This window comes from the organism of the source record quoted next, unplaced genomic scaffold, assembly GCF_019419815.1.
Source record: "Pyrus x bretschneideri cultivar Hongxiangsu unplaced genomic scaffold, Pyrus_bretschneideri_v1 Contig71, whole genome shotgun sequence".
Lineage (NCBI taxonomy): Eukaryota > Viridiplantae > Streptophyta > Magnoliopsida > Rosales > Rosaceae > Pyrus > Pyrus x bretschneideri.
This window is the reverse complement of record NW_025999811.1, coordinates 582160-605538: the sequence shown is the minus strand read 5'-3', so window position 1 is coordinate 605538 and position 23379 is coordinate 582160. Positions and strand designations below refer to the sequence as shown.

The 23379-nt window shown below is 38.1% G+C and overlaps 2 protein-coding genes, 1 long non-coding RNA gene and 1 pseudogene across 5 annotated transcripts; 2 read left to right on the top strand and 2 right to left on the bottom strand.

The window, feature by feature from the left end:
• Positions 1 to 349: 349 nt before the first annotated feature.
• LOC103956950 lies at positions 350 to 4775 on the bottom strand (annotated as a pseudogene).
• Positions 4776 to 5046: 271 nt separating this feature from the next.
• On the bottom strand, positions 5047 to 9780 carry LOC103956892 (disease resistance protein RPV1-like). 3 transcript variants are annotated; one of them, XM_048574460.1, is made up of 5 exons: positions 9064 to 9780; positions 7646 to 8747; positions 7144 to 7554; positions 6126 to 7004; positions 5047 to 6011 (listed from the first exon to the last, which is right to left on the bottom strand). In XM_048574460.1, the coding sequence occupies exons 1-5, from the start codon at positions 9561 to 9563 to the stop codon at positions 5253 to 5255; spliced, it is 3651 nt and encodes a 1216-aa protein (XP_048430417.1). In that variant the 5' UTR covers positions 9564 to 9780; the 3' UTR covers positions 5047 to 5252. The 3 variants fall into 3 exon arrangements, with proteins under 3 accessions (XP_048430417.1, XP_009367221.3, XP_048430418.1); XM_009368946.3 differs by having other exon boundaries at positions 7144 to 7551; positions 9064 to 9779; XM_048574461.1 differs by having other exon boundaries at positions 9020 to 9158.
• An 8611-nt stretch (positions 9781 to 18391) lies between these two features.
• Positions 18392 to 18832, top strand: LOC103956944 (ABC transporter F family member 4-like). The gene is made up of 2 exons (XM_009369008.2): positions 18392 to 18454; positions 18620 to 18832. Exons 1-2 carry the CDS (start codon positions 18392 to 18394, stop codon positions 18830 to 18832), a joined length of 276 nt encoding a protein of 91 aa, XP_009367283.2.
• A 497-nt stretch (positions 18833 to 19329) lies between these two features.
• Positions 19330 to 21284, top strand: LOC125472708. Its single transcript, XR_007254628.1, has 3 exons — positions 19330 to 19811; positions 19918 to 20032; positions 20402 to 21284. It is a non-coding gene; the product is annotated as an uncharacterized LOC125472708 (long non-coding RNA).
• Positions 21285 to 23379: the final 2095 nt, after the last annotated feature.

Here is a 23379-nt window from a genome sequence, read left to right as displayed (position 1 = left end):
TTCCATTATTTTAGTCTTATATTCATTACAAAGTAATCAAACCATTCCCTGTTTCAGGATCTGCATAAAATGTTACGTGTAAGTCTTTTCACATGACATTGTATTATTGAATTGAGACGTCACGTATCGGTGAATCTTCTATGTAAGTTGATCTCCCAAATTTTAACAAGAGCATTTTAGCATTCACCATTGCACCTAACTCCTAAGAAACTTCCAACTCCCACCCTTTTTTAATGTTGATTGTACCTTAAAAAAAAAAAAAAAAAAATCCATGATCTTCCTATTTTTCCAAGACTTAAATTCCTTTTCCCTTTCCAGTTAATCAAACAATTCTTTAATTTCCACGAAGTGAAACTAACACCAACTTGCATTAGAACTAATTAAAATGTTGTTGACAAAGGTTAAGCAAAAAAACTACACTGCAAAGTTCCGAATGCGGATTGAAAAAAGGGAGCATCAACCTTGTCCCAAATAGCCGATGAGAGACCGCCGTCCAAAACGCTATGCTAGAACTTATGACACATATATATTACATTTTGTTAACATGTTTACAAGGATACAAAAATTTACATATTTTACAAACAACTACAAGGCTAGCGCTCGAAAATTGGAGATTTGGTCCAAATGTGCACCTTTTGGGTGAATTCTGTCATCGTGAAGAACGAGCACCTCCAGTGTGCCAGATTCTTTTAGCCAGGCGGCAGCCACAGAGCCCGTTGATATAAACCTACCCAAGTTCCACTTGGCAACGTGAAAGGGTGCACCAATGCTAGTAAGAAGTGCCTCAATAGCTCGTCTTAAGGTACTCTCACCTACTACTTTGATGTGCTTCCCCCATCCTGTTAGAATGCTGCAGGGGATCGACAACTAAACTCAAAATTCCGAACAAAATTATGCAAACAGTGACTTGTTTGACGAGAAAAAAACGCAAACTTAACAGGTTCGGTAATTGTTGGCCTTTAATCGCTACAGCGCGTATATTGAAAAACCATGCATGGACCATTGGCCGGGCAGCCCCAGGAGACGTTAAATGCAAATCTAAGCATTAATCAGACCACACACTCTCCCATACGTTTCTTCGTTTCCCTTCAAGCACCACCAGTTGTGCCCCTTGTTTCTGTTTAAATACACATGGACAAAATGAAACACTGCAACATGGAAAAAAGAAATTTGGACATCAAATTGTTTAGGATAAGGCAAAAACGCATCCGCCTGAAAAGGTGGCATAAGAAGTCCGTAAGCAAACTGTTCCGCGGAGAAAAATGAAAGCAAACTTTTAAGAAGCGTGACCAAAGGATGACGCAGTATGTAAGCCAAACACAATAAGAGACTGAAACTGAAACATCTATGAAACATGTATAACTACAAATAAATATAAATTGCTAGTAATGCACAGTTCAAAACTGACTTTAACAGATCTTCAAGCAAATAGGTCCTCCATGCAACATGTACGAAAGATAAAGAGATGTACCTGCACGCATTTAAAATGGCAGAAAATTTGACAACATTCGGTTTGATGTCCAGCGCGTGCATCTTCTGAAAGACTCCCAAAATGCACAAGATTTCTTGCCTAACCTTCCTATCTTTTATTGTATAACCTGCTTTCTCAGCTGCAAGTTGCCCAAACATCTTCATAAATCTGTTGTCTTCCCTATCTCCCACATGAACCTCAAAGACCCTCTCTCCAGAAACTGAAGATGAAGATCCGGTCTGTTGCACAATGCCTCCGGAGCAGCATCTACTACACATTCTGTTGTTGCTGACAGACCAAAGGCATCAATTATTGAATTATAAGTGACAATGTTAGGTCAAATGTTTTCCTTTGTCATCTCATCAAGCAACGAAAGAGCAGATTCCACAAGTCCATTTTTGCACAAAGCATTGGTGAGTTCACCATAAAGCACAACATCAGCCTTCATCTCTGCGTGCTTAAACTCTCTAAACAGCTTCATTGCCTCTGCATACAAACCACCTTTTGAAAACACATCGATCAATGTTGAATACGTTAATATGTATGGTGATACACGTTGTTCTTTCATCCCATTATACATTCTTTTAAGAAGCTCGTCATACTTTCCTTGCTTCCCATACCCATCAAGAAGTGCATTACATGACACAACACCCTTTGCAATCCCAACACTCTCCATCTCCTTGCAAACATTCAAAGCGTCCTCAAACCTACCAAGCTTCCCATAAAGTGAAAGCAAAGTGTTATAATGAACTGTCCAGACCGATGGCCAAAAACTTCATTTTATTAAATAAACTCAGTGCCTCTTCTAACCTACCACCCTTAGCATATGACATATCCATCAATAACAGTACTAAAAGTAACCACATTAGCCAAAATATTCTTCGAAGGCATTTCCGACATCATCTGATATGCCAAATCCATCTGCCCACCTTTACAAATCGCATCTAGAAGCGTATTGTACGTATAAATATCCTGATCAATCCCTCTATCCACCATATTACTGCACAGATTTTGAGCTGCCTCCCAGAGTGCCCCACGACTACAAACCGCAAGGAGTGAAGTATAAGTAATTCGATCTGGCTGTACCCCATTTGTCAGCATCTCATTGAAAATCTCCACTCCCCTCTTAAACTCCACTCCCCCTTCCCACTCGCATCAATCACCGCGTTGTAAGTAACCAAATTCGGCTTCAAGCCTGAATCTTTCATTGACTCAAGAACTCTTAAAGCCTCCCCACAATACCCACTTCACCCATAAGCGCTTATCAACGCAGAATACGTATAAACAGATGGTAAGTGTAACAAATAAAGTACTAGAAAGACGGTACAAGTGGATGGTAAGTGTAACAATACTCTTGTAGAAATACTACAGAACAACTATGCATGAGAGTAAAAGACAGGACTTGGAGTGAAAGAGACTTCCATAGAACGAAATCCTTTCTGCTTGTACTCCTCGTCAAGTGGTTGATCACTTCGACATCAGTGCAGCCTATAGATTCCAATTTTCTAGATGCAACATGCCACATACATTTGTTTATTTTTTATTTATTTCTATGTCAACGCTTCTCAAGGGCTTTGCTTTTATCCAACAAGCTTTCAACTTCAACTAACTGATCGCAACCCCAAATAAGTGATTCCAAGGATCTGCACATGGTAGTAATCGTCGTGCAGCCTCTATGTTTTCTTGTACGCATTGGGTTACCAATTAGATTCAAATAGATTGCAGTAGCTTATTCTAGCGTAATTAGGACTGTTATTGGGAACTAGTTCCTGTTTCTCGCACAACGTAAACTTGTATACCTCCACAACGGAAAAGAGTAATAAATCAGATACTTTTGTGTGATACACATAATGATACAAAGAACATATAACAGAAATCAGACTCACAAGAGCTGACTTTTGTTGTTCTAAAGACATTTGATGGTGTTGGATGGAGCTAATCCGCTATGTCAACATAAAAGGAATCAGTGTAAGATTCATTGGAGTAGATGGAACTATCGTCTTGGCAGGAACATCTCCCTTATTTAAGTATGAAAAACCGAGATAATCTGGTCTCTCCTGGCTCCTAAAATGAAGTTGATGAATACGACTCCGATGATTGCAAAGAAAGAATTTGCCCGTCCATAACTGATACTTTGATGCTGACGAAGATACATTTCCAGCAACAAAAACCGGGCTAGAAAGAGTTTGTATTTGGTTGGAATGTCATATCTTCACTTTTTGATTGAACACCCTTACCCTCATTTTCCTGCTCATACACAAGCTGGATACCGAACTCCTTCATCCAGAAACTGTACTCTTCATCTATGGAAAAACATACTTTGTCCCCGCCATCCAATTCATCGTTTCCAAACAACCAATGGCTTAGCCATAACATATCATGGTTCTTTCTCGGGAGACCTGCTGTGACTGGGCAATATGTCCATTTAAGACCCTTGGTCTCATTACTGACTTTAAGGAAGTTTGAACTGCTAAACCAAAATGGACATCGCGAATATACAACACAAGCATTCAAGCCTCGGACCTTGAGATTAAGATGTGAAGGTACAATAATAGAAAAAGTGGAGTTGCCCAGGCTTCTGTAAGGGAACCTATCTGGAATCTTGTTTCCGTGAAGGAAAACGCTAAATATGCCACATTCATACAGTCCCTGTTTGATAAAAATCATAGAAATCATAATCATTAAAGAGAAAGTACTAACAGTGCGTGCATCACAGAGAGAGAGAGAGAGAGAGAGAGAGAGAGAGAGAGAAAGAGAGAGAGAGAGAGAGAACCTGTATCCCTTTCTTGTTGTAAATGTCAAGTAATTGGTCATCTCAACTTCAGTGCTTCCTACGGATTCCAAATTGAACAGGCCCATATCTCTGATCATTTCAATGTCAACCCTCCTCAATGGTTTTATATCGAACATGCTTTGAACCTCAACTAAATTCTTGCACTTCCAAAAACTTGAATCCAATGATCTGAACATGTTTGCAGTCAGCTAGACTTAAGCTTACTAAGCCATTTGGCCAATTTGCCACTGACAAACTGCGGGCTGTAACAAGATTTTTCCTGGGTAATATCCAGAGTCTCCACAACCACATTGATTGCGATAGCATAGCTGTTGATATATTGAGTTTCTTCCAAACACCAGCTGCAGCATTGGGGCGAAACACAAGCTTTGAGCAACCAGAAAGAATCAGTTGCTGAAGAGATGTCAACATGCTAAATCTTGTTGGAAGCTTTGTGAGATTTTTGCAGTCTTTTAGATTCAACACAATTAGTTTCTCTAGGTCTGCAATGGATTCATCAATCAAAACCATATTTGTGCAATCTTTAAGAACCAATTTCTCAATGTTAGGGACTCCTGAAAAGTTGGGTGTTGTCACAAGACCATGTGAATGACTGACATTAAGGAATTTCAGTCTTGGAATAACCTGTTTCAAACAGATGGTACTTAGTTGGGGTAAGTACGTGATCATAAAGATCCCTAAATTTGTGTATGCATGTGTTTTGAGAGAGAGGGAGAGAGAGAGAGAGAGATCAGTATCATACCCTGGGTCCTTGCCAAAGATTATTGGGAAGTAGTTCCTGTTTCTCACACAACGTAAACTTGTATATATTTATTTACCTCCACAACGGAAAAGAGTAATAAATCAGATACTTTAGTGTAATACATACATATAACAGAAATCAGACTCACAAGAGCTGAGTTTTTTTTTTTTGTTCCAAAGACCATGAAATGGTGTTGGCTAATCCTCTGGAACTGCTATTAAACGACTTATCAGTAGATTAATAGATCACTTCGGAATGGCGTACATCACACATCCTGGATCAAGTAAAAACTCTGGGGCTGTCCACGGAAAAGGAATTGGGGTAACATTCATTGCAGTAGATGGAACCATCGTCTTAGCAGGAACATCTTCCTTAAATAAGTATGAAAAATTAAGATAATCTGGCTTCTCCAGGGTCCTAGAGAAATGAAGTTGATGGATACGACTCCGATGATTGCAAATAAAGAATTTTCCCGTCCATAACTGATACTTCAATGCTGACGCAGATACATTTCCAGCAACAAAAACCGGGCTAGAAAGAGTTGTATTTGGTTGGAATGTCATTTCTTCACTTTTTGATTGAACACCCTTACCCTCATTTTCCTGCTCATACACAAGCTGGATACCGAATTCCTTCGTCCAGAAACTATATTCTTCATTCATGGAAAAATGTACTTCATCCCCGCCCTCCAGTTCATCGTTTCCAAACAACCAATGGCTTAGCCATAACATATTATGGTTCTTTCTCGGGAGACCTGCTGTGACTGGGCAATATGTCCATTTAAGACCCTTGGTCTCATTACTGACCTTAAGGAAGTTTGAACTGCTAAACCAAAATGGACATCGTGAATATACAACACAAGCACTCAAGCCTCGGACCTTGAGATTAAGATGTGAAGGTACAATAATAGAAAAAGTGGAGTTGCCCAGGCTTCTGTAAGGGAACCTATCTGGAATCTTGTTTCCGTGAAGGAAAACGCTAAATATGCCACATTCATACAGTCCCTGTTTGATGAAAATCATAGAAATCATAATCATTAAAGAGAAAGTACTAACAGTGCGTGCATCAGAGAGAGAGAGACAGAGAGCGAGAGAAAGAGAGAGAGAGAGAGAGAGAACCTGTATAGGACCCTTTCTTGTTGTACATGTCAAGTAATTGGTCATCTCAACTTCAGTGCTTCCTACGGATTCCAAATTGAACAGGCCCATATCTCTGATCATTTCAATGTCAACCCTTCTCAATGGTTTTATATGGAACAAGCTTTGAACCTCAACTAAATTCTTGCACTTCCAAAAACTTGAATCCAATGATCTGAACATGTTTGGTAAATTTGTTATTTTTTCCAATGATTTACAATAACTTGCATGCAATTTTCTTAAACTTGGTGGGAGTTCTGGAAGAGTTCGGACCATTGTGCAACCTTCAATTACAAGAGTTTGGAGCGAAATAAGATCATTCAAGTTTTCTGGTAGGCTCAAAATTGGGTTTCTACTTAGATTCAAATGCTTCAATGAAGATAGGATACTAAGACCACTGGGAATCTCTGGAAGATTGCAGTCAGCTAGACTTAAGCTTACTAAGCCATTTGGCCAATTTGCCACTGACAAACTGCGGGCTGTAACAAGATTTTTCCTGGGTAATATCCAGAGTCTCCACAACCACATTGATTGCGATAGCATAGCTGTTGATATATTGAGTTTCTTCCAAACACCAGCTGCAGCATTGGAGCGAAACACAAGCTTTGAGCAACCAGAAAGAATCAGTTCCTGAAGAGATGTCAACATGCTAAATCTTGTTGGAAGCTTTGTGAGATTTTTGCAGTCTTTTAGATTCAACACAATTAGTTTCTCTAGGTCTGCAATGGATTCATCAATCAAAACCAAATTTGTGCAATCTTTAAGAACCAATTTCTCAATGTTAGGGACTCCTGAAAAGTTGGGGGTTGTCACAAGACCATGTGAATGACTGACATTAAGGAATTTCAGTCTTGGAATAGCCTGTTTCAAACAGATGGTACTTAGTTTGGGTAAGTACGTGATCATAAAGATCCCTAAATTTGTGTATGCATGTGTTTGTTTGAGAGAGAGAGAGAGAGAGAGAGAGAGAGAGAGAGAGAGAGAGAGATGAGTATCATACCCTGGGTCCTTGCCAAAGATGATGTAGCCTGCTATTCCGCAAGTCAAGACCCACTAGATTTTCCAAATATAAATCTGCTGGTATTGATTTTAAAGGGAATACTCGCCAAGATATCCATCTTAAATTTTTTGGAAAATCTTTGTAGCCTCCACTGACTTTTACATTATTGAGCAACAGAAGTTCAAGATTGTGCATCCTTGTAAATGCCTCTGTTTTGAAGTCTACCTCATTTGATTCAGAAGCAGAATTTGTTGGCAGAAAGGTAATAGATTTCCAAGAGAAGAAACCAAGCCGTCGCCTTGAGACTTTTTCATGGTAATCGTCGACATGGTATCTCTTTTTGTTACTTGTATTAAACATTGTCCTGCCAGGAAGGTTGAGCATGAGGCCCTTAATAGTTTTTGTTCCCTGCTACCAGATCCGAACATTGGGTTAGTAACTAGTACACATGCACATCACAGTAGTACAAACATAAAAACATTAATAAGAGCATATTTCTTACAGTTAATTTTCTCAAAATATCAAAGGCATCATTCTGTAGCACTCTACTACGTTTCCCAGGGTCCTCGGGCGACTCTTCACGAATAATTCCCCTTCCCATGTCAATAAGTAATTGATGCATGACCAACTTGTTGTCTTCATCAATGTCTACTAGACATCTATCAACTAGATTTTGAATTCCAATCCTTGTGTAAAAGTGTAAATTGTCCAGTACTGTAATTGTATAATCTATCTTCTTTCCCACGCAGAAAGAGACTATATGAAGGAATAAACTTCTGTCATGATCATCTTGTAGAGAATCAAAGCTTATTCTAAGTATTTTTTGAATTTTTTCAATTGGAATGACATTTAACTTCTGCAGCGCACTTTCCCATACTTCTACACCTTTTCCAACAAGAGAAGATCCCAAAACTTGAAGTGCTAATGGAAGCCCTTGACAGTGCAGTACTACCGATCTTGTTAGCTTGATGTAATCTTTGACGGGTCTCACTTGTTTGAAGGCATGCCAACTAAAAAGCTCAAGTGATTCATGCTCACCCAATCCTCCAACCTTAAACATTGCATAAACTGCATGATCATTCAACAAACCTTCATGTCTAGTTGTTACGATAATTTTACTTCCTGGGTGAAACCATTCTCGCCTTCCAAGAATTGCATTGAATTGGTCGGATTGATCCACATCATCAAGAACAATAAGAACAGTTTTGCAACACACAGCATGCTTGATCTTGCTCATTCGTTCACCCATACTGTATATTTTCTTCTTTTTCCCCTTTTGGATATCCGAAAGAAGTTTTCTTTGCAAAAAAGCCAAACCAGTAGGCTGTTCTGAAGTTGCTCTAACATCTGCAAGATAGCTGCTACCTTGAAATCTGTGGAAGTTCTGGTTATAAGCAGCTTTGGCAATGGTGGTCTTGCCAATTCCACCCATCCCATAGATCACAGCTACACTCACGTCATTTGATCCATCTTTCAGCCACATGTTTATGCCCTGCACACGCTTATCTATTCCAACCACATAGGGAGCAATCATTTCTGTTGTGCGATGATCCAGTTTATTTCCAATCTCTTCGACAATATTTTGGATAAACTGTGACTCATACCTATAAATTGTAATGAATGAATGAAAATCCTGTGGTGCCAATGCAAATTGAGTGGACATATAAATATTGAACAAATGAACTTTCTAGTTCTGATTAAAAAAGTAATGCTAAATCAATTACATGAACGAAGAAAAAAGCAAAGTCCAACATTAACTGCATGTATGAAACTTAACCTAGAATATTGTTTTCATGTTTGTAGCTGTTTTCTGCTGCGTTTTCGTTAGGTATTCATTTAAGTTTTAACGAAATGTTTGTGTGGACCTATATAATACCTTAAAAGATGTCGAGAATATAAAGTTTTTGGGAATGAACTTACATATCTCCTAAAACCATTCCTCCCACATCCGCTACATCTCTAAGAGCTCTTCTCCACTCCACCACCTTGTCCATCTCCTCCTTGAAGCGTTCTTCATGTCTAGCAAATGCTTGTGCAAAACTTCCAGTCTGTTTCCTAACATGGGATGGATCAACATCATAGAAAACTGGCATGACCATGTGTCTGCAATCAGTTTTTCTACGTTTCATGATCTTCACCAGCTCATCCAAGCACCATCTTGAGGAAGCATAGTCCTTGGAGAAGACAATTATGGATGCTCGTGATTCTTGTATCGCTTTCTGTAGCTCTGATGCTATGTTTGCTCCTCTCTCAATCCCATCATCATCTCTAAAGGTGTGAATTCCTGCCAGCTCCAACTCCCTGTAGAGGTGATCAGTAAACCCCTTACGTGTATCTTCGCCTCTGAAACTCAAGAACACATCATAAGTACACCGGTAGGAGGTGGAAGAGGCATCGAGCTGAGCAATTATTGCAGCCATTTGGCCCCGAACTTCGAGGTCCCGATCGTCAAACCAACGTCACACAAGGATGAGCCGGCGGTGTCGAAGCGTCTGTCGAAGCATCTGCAAAGTCTCTTCGGAAGAGGGCATAATAGGAAAGAAGAAATGAATTCCCGATTCCTTCACCATTTCGGAATCCAAATATCTTATCCATGGAGGAGACCGAGGGGGTCCAATTCCTCCAATTTCAAGAATTGATTAGATGGTCAAAATAACAAGTTCCAGCAGCGCACACGCTTAACCCTTGTATTAGATCAACTTTCCTTCAAAGCCTGGTATAAGATTAAAAATTGGATTTTTTGATATTGGGTCCAAAGTAATTAAAAATTAGATCTATTTTAAAAGTTAAAAGTCATTAAAAATTAGACCTATTTCAAAAAATGATTTATAAAATTGGATCTATTTCAAATTTTCTCTTAAAAATTTAAATTAGTCTTTTTACTAGATGTCCACCTCAGATGTAACATCAAAACTTCTATTTTATTGGTTTTAATGTTTTTATGTGCATTGTAGTACCTAAAATACCCACAATTAAATATTTGACTTTCTTGCCGTTGATTTGAGTGCCTCTTTTCCTCCTATGAAGATACATCTAAAAATAATAGAGTTACCAAATAAGAAATTCAGTTACATATCAAATAAAAAAATGAAAGTAATTATTGATTAGAATTCCAAAAAAAAATTATATCAACAAAAATCAAGAAATCAAATTTTACTAAATACATAATACCAAATAAATAATATAATGTACTTAAACCATGGTACCTGTATCACAATATCTATATCATAGTATACCTAAAACATGGTACCTCCAAATTAAAAGGACCTAATCAGAATTTTAATGTACCTAAACCATGGCACTTATGTTGGATTAGTGTACCTCACTTCTACAGTGTGCCAAAATATGGATTAGTGTACCATGTGCAGTACAAATATGTAGATCATATACAAATATTGAACTAATATATCAGGTATTCAACATACTAAAAACTTTATTACAACACTCACCACAGAGCTAAACCTTAAAAACACCCACACGATTTTAGTGGAAATGCTAGACAAAGAAGCAAACCTGCACGACGCCATAGAAGGGGCAATGAAAGATTCATACAACTGAACCTTCAGGTTTAAATGGAAAATGCAGCACTCATAACTCGGCATTTAAAAGTGGTGATTTCCCAACGTCACGTAAGGGCAATGTAGGAAAAATAAAATCAAGAAAAATACCCAAACAAATAAAAGCTGATGTGGATAATGTATGTTGACATGGATGTAGAGTCAAGGGACTATAAACAATATTTTATCTTGCATAAGACATTTTTCTAACTATAAACTTATTCAAGGATTAAAGAGTAATGTTATTCATACCATATTGTTATACCACATTTTCATACCATTTTATATGACATTTGATATGGACAGCCACATCATTTAAATTAATCAAAATTTTAATTTTAGTTCATTATTTAATAAACTAATAATTAAGAAAAACTAATTAATTAAATGATGATTGTGATATACGAGGAATCTTTCTTTTTCATTTCCTTGGGTTTTGCAAATTTTTCAAAAAATGTGACTGCCCACATTAGATGCCATCTAAGATGGTATGAAAATATGGTACAAAAACATGGTATGAATAACATTACTCAGGATTAAAATCACATTTCTATATATAAGGAATAAACAATAATGTGGGCCAGTTTTCTGTGAGTAAATTTCAAACAAACTGACTTAATAGTTACGGTGGGCTTGAAATTATCTGACTTAATTACTGAAACATCAAGTTCTACAAGTAGACAACAGAAGATGACCTCCACGCACTCAGGGAGGGAGGCGGCGAAGAAGACGTGGAAATGCGAACTTGATTTAATTTTTTGAGCGACTCTGTTTTATTTAATTTAACTGAGAGATAAATTTGTACTTTTTTATTTGGCATTTAAAAAAAACTCCAAATACGATGAAATATGCGTCCGCAAGCGTCTTGGTAAATCTAACATATCTTCTTCTCATGCTATCATCTCTCAAACCCTTGCAAAACCCAGCCATCTGAATCTCTGCCCTCAAAATGTGCAATAAGAACACCATTGATCTTGTATATTTCTTCTTCTGCTTTATCAAAGGCCATTCTATCTTGTTTTTAAAAAAAAAAAAAAAAAAAGGCCATTCTATCTTCACTTTTTTTTTTTTCTACCAATTACAACGATTAAAATAACACTTTTTGTGAAGCAAAAAAAAATTCCAAAAATCATGGAGACGACACATGAACTTTTTCTTAGGAAAACCAAGAATGCCCTCATTAAATGGGTAGGGCACACAAATATTTCCACGCCCAGCTCAGCATTCCTGGAGGTCCAAGTAATTGACTACGACTGCTCAAAGCTCTTCTGCTCGTGGCGTGGAAAAGTCAAAGACACTAACTATTGGATTAATTACTAAATCTCCATCAAGTAAGGAATCCTTATCATAATCAATCATTAATGCTTCCATCACCATCCCAAGATATATCTCCTAATTGATATCTTGAAAACATTATTTCATCATTCATCCAACAGATGACACATCTTGACCAATAGCGCTATGTGTAGAGCAAAACCCTAACCATATGGCTAGCCACTCCTCCCTATAAATACCTCATCACCACCAAATTTCTGGTAAGCTTTTGCTGCGCATACAAGTCCAAAACACTCATTTTTTTTCAGAGATACTGACTTAGGCATTGGAGATCCATTAGCAAACCTCTCCCAAACCTTGTGAGCGCGTGAGGCTTTGGTCTTTGAACAAAAGTATTAATTGTTTTGTAGGTACACATTCGTCAAGGCTGAAGATGACAAATTTTTTTTCTACCATACAAATTGGTGCTTTCATTGAGAGGTTGATTCAAATACTCGAAGAAGGCTCAGGCAATTACTTTTTGGAATTTTCTGTTACTTGAATTTCTCGTACACTCCTAGTCATTGAAAATTTTCCTAGAAAAATTCCTTAATTAGTCCCTGGAGTGGATATAATGGTAAACATTTTGAAACCCCGACAACCAGAACACCCTACGTTCAAGGATATGGATCGAAAAACGGAGACCAAGATGTAGCTCCACGTCAACAATCATCAAGGCTCAACGCAACGGCATAATGAGCCCTACTGTCACAGAGCATCACCATCATCGTGGTCGTTACCTAGCAGCCACCGCATGGCCGCCAAGGGAAGACCTACAAAGTCCACTAGCCAACAAGGGGCCACTGCAGCAGCTCAGACCAAAGCCTAAGCGCTAGCAATCCACGTTGCCACAACAACCTCAGCATACTACAGAAGCACATCGAGCCCATAGGCAGGAGGCCCAACTCGCTAACTCGCGCCAAACTCCAACTCGAGGCTAGGCGGGCTAAGCCGACCCTGCTTAGAGCCAGCGCACCTGACCCGCTCTGCCGCCTTGACTCCTACTCCAGATTGGTCTAAGACTAGTTCAACTGACCGGGATCCCGATCACCATACGGTAGACTGAACCAAAGGTATTTTCACCCTTTTTTTTTGTAACTTTGCCCCTTCGAGCCTAAGTTTTGCACCTGCGGCTCATTACACTTCCACCACTTGGGTAGAGTGGCGGCCCAAAAGGCGGTAACAAGATTAGATTTTTGAGGAGGGAGATAAAAGAAAGGGAAATGAGGAGGTGGGGGCGGAAAACTGTGCCCTTGGGGGGTGGAATGTTGTGGTTGGAAGGGTAAAGTTTAAGGCTTTCGGAGCGAGACTTGTTGGGTATTAATTGGGTTGGCGGGCATTGCACTGAGATTTTAGGTTGTGGTTTTGTAGTTACTGGTGGCCATTTTATATAGAGAGAGATATATACAAAGGGGAGAGTTTTTGTTAATGAAAATTTAGGTAGGCTTTGTTGAGAGATAAAGACATCTTAAGAACAGAAGGTAAAGGAAAATGGCAATGGAAAGGAGATCATAATGATCAAAGTCAACCTCATTTACCTCGTTCCACCAAACCACACACAAATTTAACTAGTAACATAAGACAAGGAGATAAAAACAAGGGTTTTTGAAATTAGTCCTTGCAATATATTTGAATTTTTAAAAAAATCTGGTGCTAGATGACATATTTAATTTAATAGAATGAGATCCTCTTTGGATCATTTCCACCAAATCCATCAAATCCACCAATCCGGACCCTTGAAATTTTAGCCTTCTTTAAAGTTGTAATAACTTTAGCCGTTTGATCAAATTTCAAGGGTCCGGATTGGTAAATTTGATGAATTTGGTGGAAGGGATCCAGAGAGGATCCCTTTCCTAATTTAATCCTTTAAAGTGTACTTTTATTAAAATTTATATTATATTTTTGTTATTTAATGTGTATTTTTATTTAATGTCTCCACATTAAAATTTTAATTTTATTAATATGCACGTATTCTTATTCCAAAAAAAAAAATATGCACATATTAGTTCTTTCAATTATAAATGAATATAAATGAGAAAATATTAAAAGAAATTAGTGACACACAAATATGTATATACATAAGTGTACAACAATAACTGTACCGAAATGTTTGTACCGACATATATTATAATAAACCTAAAAATATGCACCAAAATGTATTATGTTGAGCTAATGTACCTAAATGTAAATACCGAAATATATGTACCAAAATATATGTACCGAATGTACTATATTGAATTAATGAACTGAAATTTGCGTATCGAAATGTACGTACCGGAATATATGTACTAAAATGTATTATATTTAATTAATGTACCTATATATTTGTATTGATGGATATACCGAAATATATCAAATAAATTAACATACCTAAATGAAAAGATTATACAAATTATGTGACAGCCTGTCCCGAATAATTTTATTTGTATCGATTGCATGAAATGTCTATTTTACCCTTGGACGTTGTGTAGTGTTGTGTGGTTTTACTTTGGATGTGGACCATTTATGTTAAGTCCCTAATATTTTGGAACCAATTAGGAACTTAGACATAGGTTTTATTTTCTTTTGTTTTGGTTGGCTACCATCTGGACCACACACATGCACACACACCCAAACCATTTTCCCGTTGACCCTCTTTCTCTCCTCTCTCTTGGATTTTCTAGCATTTCCATACAACCCGTATGGACAAACCTTCAACCAACCCTGGTTTTAAAGTTAACATTCAAACTCCTTGCAAGCCTAGGAGTTGATATATACCTTTGTTTGGACTTAAAACTTTCGAAAACCCTAGTTTCTCACGAGCTTCGATTTGGATATTGTTCATGCAATCATGATCGTGAAGTTTTTAGAAGTTTTTAAGCTTCTAGGGAGCTTTAGAACGTCTTCACTAAGCTCGGAGAAGAAAAATGAAGTGTTTTGGACGTTGGGAAGTTGAGTTTGGCAAGTTTCAAGTTTGGCCAGATTTTCGTGGGTTTTTCTGGCAAGATTCCATTGGATTTAAGTCCTAAACGTAGCAAGGTTTCGTTCTACTCATTATAAGCTTCAATTTGGTACAAATTTCATGGAATTTGGTTGAGAAATGGAAAAGATATGAAGTTTTAAGGTTTTTCTAGAAATCGGCTGAAAATTCAAGTTGCAAACGGCGGCGACCGGCGAGGCTCGCCGGAGAAGGAGACGAATATTCCATTAGAGTTGACGGAATATTCTAACAGCGTCAGGTAACGCCGTTAACTTCTGTTAAGGTTTTAACGGAATATTATTAACTGCCGTTAACTGTTCCGTTAGGGTTGGCGGCGCGTGGGTGGTCGAAAAAAATTTCAAAAAATATGGGGATGTTTGTGGTGTTGAGTAGATCACGTTAGTATATTCAAACACTCCATTTGAGCAATGTATGAGAAGTTATTAGCTAGTTTCGTTTATGTGCTTTAAATTAACATTTATATAGTTGTTTTGCATATAGGTGAGACCTATGCTCAGGACGAGCGTAGTCAATCAAGGCTTGGGGGCTACAACCCTTCCACATACCAGTGAGTTGGCTTTTGGTTTTCCGTATATACCTATATACTTGAGATTTTTCCCAGAAAATCAATTTGAATAAAATTATGTTCAAATGTCATGCCTATTGATTTATGCTTAGACTATAAATTTGTATGATATGTGCATATTGTGACTTGACACGGTGGACGCTCAGGTAAGTACCAGGTGAGTTGTAGACTGTTTATGTGAATTGATGATTATGTGAGATGTGTTGAGAGCTCATAAACCTGCACCCCGATGTTAGTGCTCCCGCCCAGAGTTAGGGCACAGTCCTTCACGTGATGTTCACCTTCCGTACCATACGCTCACCTTGGATCTAAGTTAGGTGCACAGTCATGTCGTACAGACCACTTTAGGTGGTTTCGACTCGTAGATGACCTGCGATTATTCGCACAGTTTACACGTGATCGTAGCACTTGAGAGTGTTTATTTACACCCAGTCATGTCGTATAGACCACTTTAGGTGGTTCCGGCTTATGTGCAAGTATATTTGTTAAGATGTGGATTTGAGCCGTACAGGTCATGTTAGGTGACTTCGGCTAGATGGATGAGCTTTAGATTCAGCCGTATAGGTCACGTTAGGTGACTCCGGCTAACATATCATTTGCATTGATTTATATCACCTGGCTTACATGTTTTATGCTAAGATATTTGACATGGCATATATGTGGATTTTGCTAATTCGAGAATGGTTTCAATATATGTATGTATTCTATTTTCTGGGAAATTATACAGGTTTTACGGCGAAGGGTTAGAACTTTTGAGAAATGAAATGATTTTGAAAAGCTTTGTTTTTGCCCACTCACACTTTTTGTTTTACGCCCCTCCAGGTTCTAGTTAGGAGTGCTTTTTGGTGGCTTGCGAGGAATCCACGGCAGCTCTAACAGATTATCACCATTGTATGGTCACCCTTGGATGTTGTATAATTAGTTTGCGTCCTGCTGGACTGCACTTAGGCTACTTATGCTCTGATTGTGAATTCATACTTATTTTGTCTTGCCCCTTATCTTTTAGTGCTCTAGTTAGTTTGTTTTTATTTATTCGCATTTCTTATATTATTATTGCTTCCGCACTGTGCACATAGCTACGTCATCCTCACAGTGACGGCCATCACGCCTTGATTTTGGTCGAGGTGTGTCAAATTATATCGGAACATATTATAGAAAATAAATTAGTTTACTTAAATGTAGACATCAAAATATATTATGATGAATAATGAAATTAAATGTAAAAATAGGGAAAAAAAATACTACATCAAAATATAATTAATAAATGAGATGATTAAAGGGAACATTAACGAAAAGCTTCCGGTACTGTTCACTTTAACGAAAAACCATATTTTTACACTAAAAAGTCAATCATGGTACTTGTTTGGACCCGAATTTACACCGTCGGCCTGTGCAATCAAGGTCGTTAAGTGAGCATAGCTTCACACCATCAGATGAAAAGTGGAGATAATTCATTTTGTTATTATTAGAGGATAATGTTATGGTGTTTTATCATAATTATCTTTTAATAATAATTTATTATGAAAGATGAGATATGTATTCCAACTGGAAACGTGGCAGCACAATTCAAGTTGATTTGGGTGTTTTGGCGTGTGAATATGTGGGTGGCGTCAGGTGGTTCAAATTGATTGTTGCCTATTTAGAGTATGGTGGGGATCAGGATGCATGCATGGGTAAAGATTATGAAGAAGCCTAGATAGGTTGGATTTTGGTGGTGATGTGATAAGCGTTGTGATAGTGACACAAGAAACCTAGGTAGACTAGGCTTTTTGTTTTTGCATGGTGATGAAAGTAAAAGTTTCTGCTTGATTTGGTGTTTTTTTAATAAGATCAGAAGCCTAGGTGTGATAGGGTTCTAATGTGGTGTGATAAAGCCTAGATAGGCTTTATTTTAGAAGTCACGAAATTTGAAGACCACTGATCAGATTTCAGCGAGTTAGAGTTGTAGTCAGACTCTACACAATTATCTAGACGGTGCCAAGCAAGTACATCAATCTTATAAATACAGGTGCCATGGCAACAGTAAAGGCCCCCTCCAATTCAACACACAACTACCCTACGCAAACCTCTCAAACATCTTGGGATTTTTATTTTCTTTTTCTGCCAACATATCTTCAGTTTGGATAAACAGCACTGTGAAGGCAACTGGCGAACACATTCAATTTAGATAAACATCATTGTTGCTGTAGAATCAGCCGACCGAGGAGCACCTTTAGTTTGGATAAACAGCACTGCGTCGAGGACGACTGGTTACCTATCTAAGTCTCGGTTGAGAAGGGTTTCCGAATACTTATTGGCAGAGGTCATCTTATTAGCCTTCCCGGCGAAGTAAGTTATTACAAGTTACTACATTCGGCACATTGAACACCGAGTGGTTTTATGATTAGATACTCACAAGTGAGTTTCAGAATTCGGCATTCTAACAGCCGAACCACATTTACCATCAAGACATACATCTCTTTTGAGTACTTGTGTCCGTATAATTTAGAGCCGGTTTGACGTGCTTATACTCTTACGAATATAATCACCGTGACCGAACCTGACACCGACGATTCATGAACTTCGCAAAACTAGCAACCTTGTCTTCAGACTCTAGAACTCGAAGGCCGAGACGTGTTCCTTCTTTGACCACAGTCGCAAGATCAAGAAGTCAGCAACGCACTCAACGCAATATCAACAAATTTTACTCCTTGGCTGAGCTCGGTCGACGAGTTGGCACACTCTACACACAACCTTCTTGCAGGTGATTTGGTTCCTTCGAAGGGCGAAGTATGGAGGAGTCAAAAGTTGAGGATCAGTAGGTATTCACAGCACTTTGTGGACATCCTAACAATGGGTGAGACCCCAGTTGAGTACCTTCTCCAGCTTCATCCAGACCTTAGCAAGCAAAAGGCTGTTCGTGCAAAGCTTGGACAATATGGACTCCCCAGCCACAACCATCTCACTCCCATTGCATAATTATCTAGAGGTCAAAAAGCTCGGGTTGTGTTCACATCCATATCCATGTCAAGGCCCCACATTTTGCTGTTGGATGAGTCGACGAATCATTTGGATATGCAGAGTATTGACGCACTGGCCGATGAACTTGATGAATTCATAGGTGGAGTTGTACTGGTGAGTCATGATTCAAGGCTGATATCGCGTGTGTGTGAAAATGAAGAGAGGAGTGAAATTTGGGATGTTAAGAATGGCACGGTGACCCCTTACCTGGGGAATTTCGAGGAGTACAAGGAGGAGCTACAAAGAGAAATTGAAAAGGAAGTCGATGACTGAGGTTAGCACTCTTTATAGTTGTAAAATTTTGTTGATCATTCTAAAGATATTCCATGAGTTTGCTTGTTGCTTGCACATTTTGGGTTTGGAAATTGGAATAGGGTAAGTTTTTGTCATGGGTATCTGTTAGGTTATCCATTTCAATTCAATACTAGTCCTAAACACGAAACGAGGCCTACAAGAATGGTGTTTGAACTTGGTTGTCAGAATATTATATGGTGATTCAAGATTACATTTGATTTATGAATAATCAACGCCTTCGTGCTTTGAATATAAATTCACAAGGTAGAGGCATTTTCAAAATATAAGTAAATAAAATGAACTATAACATTTTTCAACAATCAAAGCCGTCTATATTTTAGTAAATTATTCATAGATCATTCTTGTAAACAAGTAAACTTATAACCATCAAGACATGCAATTATAGTGAAGTAAATAAATGAATAAGATTTTTCAAATGATTTCAAATTTGAATGATCTTTGAAATAAGACTTAAAAATGGACGATCTGAAATTAGGATATGAAGTGAACTCTACAAAAGTCACTTAAATAAACTTAATTGAAAGATTCCCAACAGAAACGGAGACAGTAGAAATGAAAAGCAGTGAAGGATGCATACAATCCAGCTAATGTTGTTTGAATGTTGGAGCCTTTCAAAGACTTCCACACTTGTTTCTTCTCTTTGTATAATTGCAATAAGGTATGAACTGAGTTATTGTGCAGCATAGCAACACAGAAAGATATGTAGAGAAGGAGAAAGAGACAGAGAGAGAGAGAGAGAGAGACAGGGAGACAGACGGCGAAATAAAAAATGGGGTCGAGAGCAAGAGCAGCCGGAGCCTTACCAAACCTCATCCGGACCCTCCGGAAAGAAGCCCACAACCCAACAGTCACTCCCGTCTCTCAGACGTGCCTTCTCTCGCTACGATCATATCAATCTCATCGACAACGTCCCCGACAACCAGCTTCGCTTTAAGCGGTACCTGCCTACTCCTTAATTAATTTTTTATTATTTTTGATTACTCCCTAATTAATTTCACTTTTAGCCACTAATTATTACAATTTTGCCATTTGTGTTGGTGAAGTTGCACATAATGGATTCACAGTGAATGGTGTGGATTATGAAGGAAGCTTGCTTTGTGTTGGCAATATGTTAATGGCTTGGGCTCCTACCAAATTCTCTGATGTCACTCCTCATAGGTATTTGCTCTCTACTTTCTTTCCCTTTTTTCTTTCATTATATATGAAAACTTTGCGATATCATCGATAGTGTGTTGATATTATTGTCCCAACACAATGTACTGCTATGTTATTTAAGTGCATTTTCTGCAAATTTTGGGTTTAGACAGAGCATTGGTAAGAAAAGGGAAGGATTTGGCTCAAGATTGCTCTTATGTTTGTGTTTTTTCTGTGGAAATTATACGAATAATCAAATTGGCATATGACATTGGGTTGCCTACTTGCCTCTGTGATACATATTACGTCATTGATATGTATGTGAATATATTTACTAATTGAGTTGAGCAGTGAGCTAGCAGTCTAAATTTCATCTACATTGTTGTGATGCAGCTTATCAATCTTCCAACTTGTGCAGCCTATAACTGGTAAGTTTCAAACTTCGGTTTTAGGTTGGCCTTAGTCAATTACTTTAGTTAGACACATAGGTGGAATTCAGAAGAACAAATTTCCTTTCTTTAAGAAACACCAGGTCAATATGTGACCAGTTCCTTTGTACGAAACATGGGCAGACAGCTTAGAATACCTCGAACATTCTAACACTAATAATCTAACATTCTCATGATAACACCAAAAGCGAACCTAAAGGGTCTTGGATCTTCGAGTAACTGAGCCGAAAACCTTTTTATAACTATAGGCTACAGCGAATAGAGTTCTTCACATAGCATGTGACCAAGAATAAGCACGTCAATATACATCCTTTTATTGTTAACTTGTAGCATTGTGATCATGTTTCATCCTTTGCATCCAAATCTGAAATAGTGTTGACCTACTAGTACATGTCATTCTGATGGGAAATTAAAATGTCAACTAAACTGATATGTACAACCTTGGCTTCAATCATGGGGTTCTTTTAATTTGCTTTCCAAACAGATTTTATTTTCCTCATCTCCCTTGATTTGTATGGCTTTTAAAATGATTCTAATAAAAACAATGTAGAAAATTGTAAGAAATTCTAGTGCATAGAAAGAGAAATGTAGACTGCCTCAAAAGTTGTTGGCTCTTACAGATTTTGTTGATTGCTGTGATGAGTTTCGGGCAATGAAAATTCGAAGATGAAAGGGTATCACTTTTTCATTAATTTTTGGATCTCTTTACAAAGTTGAAAAATTGCAGATGTAATTCCTTTTTCCTTCATGTATGTTGGTATCCGTTACATCTTGTCATGACACTGGAAACAATAAGTCACTCTTTATTTATAAAATATTTCTTGTTATTTCTGCAGTGATTAGTTTGATAATTTATTTCAGAGACTTTGATTCTCGACTGTGGGAGAAACATTGAACCTGTAGATGCTGAACTAATACGCAACATTTGTCCTACATGAATGAAGTTAGAAGCCGTTGAATCGGTATACTTCATCCGTGTGTCTGTTTTATTTCCCTTTCTTACACATTATTCTTTTGTGGTCACTTAATTTCTGATTGGTATGAAAATTTCATGATGCCACTTTATTCAGCTGTTTTCCTTTGCTTAAACTGATGCCACAACGGATGAAACTTAAAGAAGTAAAACGTTTAATTTGAGTGGGAAAATGGAGAACTTGATTTAGCTCCAATGCCCCCTGTTCTTAATTTCAAATCAAATCACTTTCTTATGCGCTGCATAGTGTTCAAGTCCCAGCATTGGCAAATTATAAATTCTGTTGGGTGGTTCCACAAGCAAGTCTGTAAAATGGAGATAAGTGTTATCTGCTTTCAAAGGTTGGAAGTGTACTATTTATTGTCATTTGGGTGGGTTGGGTTCAATCGGGTTAATAGTACTTCAACCCATCCTAACCCGCATATAGAACGGGTGGACGGGTGTTTACCCAAAAATAAGTTTTTAATGTTTAGAACCCAACATATCGGTTGGGTTGGTCATTAGACCCACTAAAATGCCCACCCCTCCTTGAAACAAGTTCGGGGTCCTACTCGTTGAAACAGTTAACATTTTGAGTTACCTGTAAAGGTGTTCTATATGCAGAGTTACAATTTGTATTGAGAATCTTTAACCACATTTTACATTTCTTAGTTTTTTGCTGCCATGTAATCTGGGGTTTTTTTTGTTATAGAGTATTTTCCCCCTCTATTAGTTTCAAGTTGGTCTTTACGTCTAATTGGTTATTTGCTCAAACTTTTTTATTTGGCAAAAAATTGGAAAACTTTTGGTTTATGATTTCCATCGTCCCTAGTATTCAGAGTCCTTTTGTTTTGGGACATATCCTCAAAATTTTGCAAATAAAATGATGTTGAAGACCAGGCCAACTCTTACTTGAGCAGTGATCCTTCACATATTTTCTCATCGTTGTTAAATACTGAAAAGCTCTTCCTACTAATTTGTGCATGCAACGGCCGTGGCGAAGAATTTCTCGTAAATAATGTCCAATTAGACAATTTTCTTTTCAGGCCGTGACTTTTTCTTCTATTTTTTTTCTGGCCGTTTGATCTTTTTGTTTCCCCCCAGCTCTTGGATAGTTAATATGTAACTGTTTATAGTTGTGCAATCAACTACTTCCATGTTTGTAGAATTTTTCTAATTTTGTTGACCCTAAAAATTACAAAGCTTACATGGCACGCAGACCGAGTAACTAATGAGCTAACTACGTCCTTCAGTTGATGCGGGGTGTGCCAACTCGTCGGCCGAGGAGTAAAATTTGTTGATGTTGTGCTAAGCGCGTTGCTGACTTCTTGATCTTGCGACTGCGGCCGAGGAAGGAACAAATCTCGGCCTTTGGATTCTCGAGTCTGAAGACAAGGCTGCTAGTTCTGCGAAGTTCACGAATCGTCGGCGCCAGATTCAGTCACAGTGATTATATTCGTGAGAGTATAAGCACGTCGAATTGACACCGGACTATATGGACACAAGTACTCAAAGGAGATGTGTATCTTGATGGTAAATGTGGTTCGGCCGTCAGAATGCCAAACTCTAAAACTCACTTACGAATATCCAATCATAAAACCATTCGGCGTTAAATGTGCCGAATGTCGTAACTCGTAACACATTACTTCGCCGAGAAGACTAATAAGATGACCTCTACCAATAAGGATTCGGAAACCTTTCTCGGCCGAGACTTGGATAGGTAACTAGTCGTCGTCGACGCAGTGCTGTTTATCCAAACTGAAGGTACTCCTTGATCGGCTGATTCTACGGCAACAGTGCTGTTTATCCAAACTGAAGATGTTCGCCAGTTGCCTTCACAGTGCTGTTTATCCAAACTGAAGATGTGTCGGTCAAAAAAGAAAATAAAAAAAATCTAAAGATGTTTGAGAGGTTTGCGCAGGGCAATTGTGTGTTTAATTGGAGGTCCCTGGATGATGCACTCTGCTCTC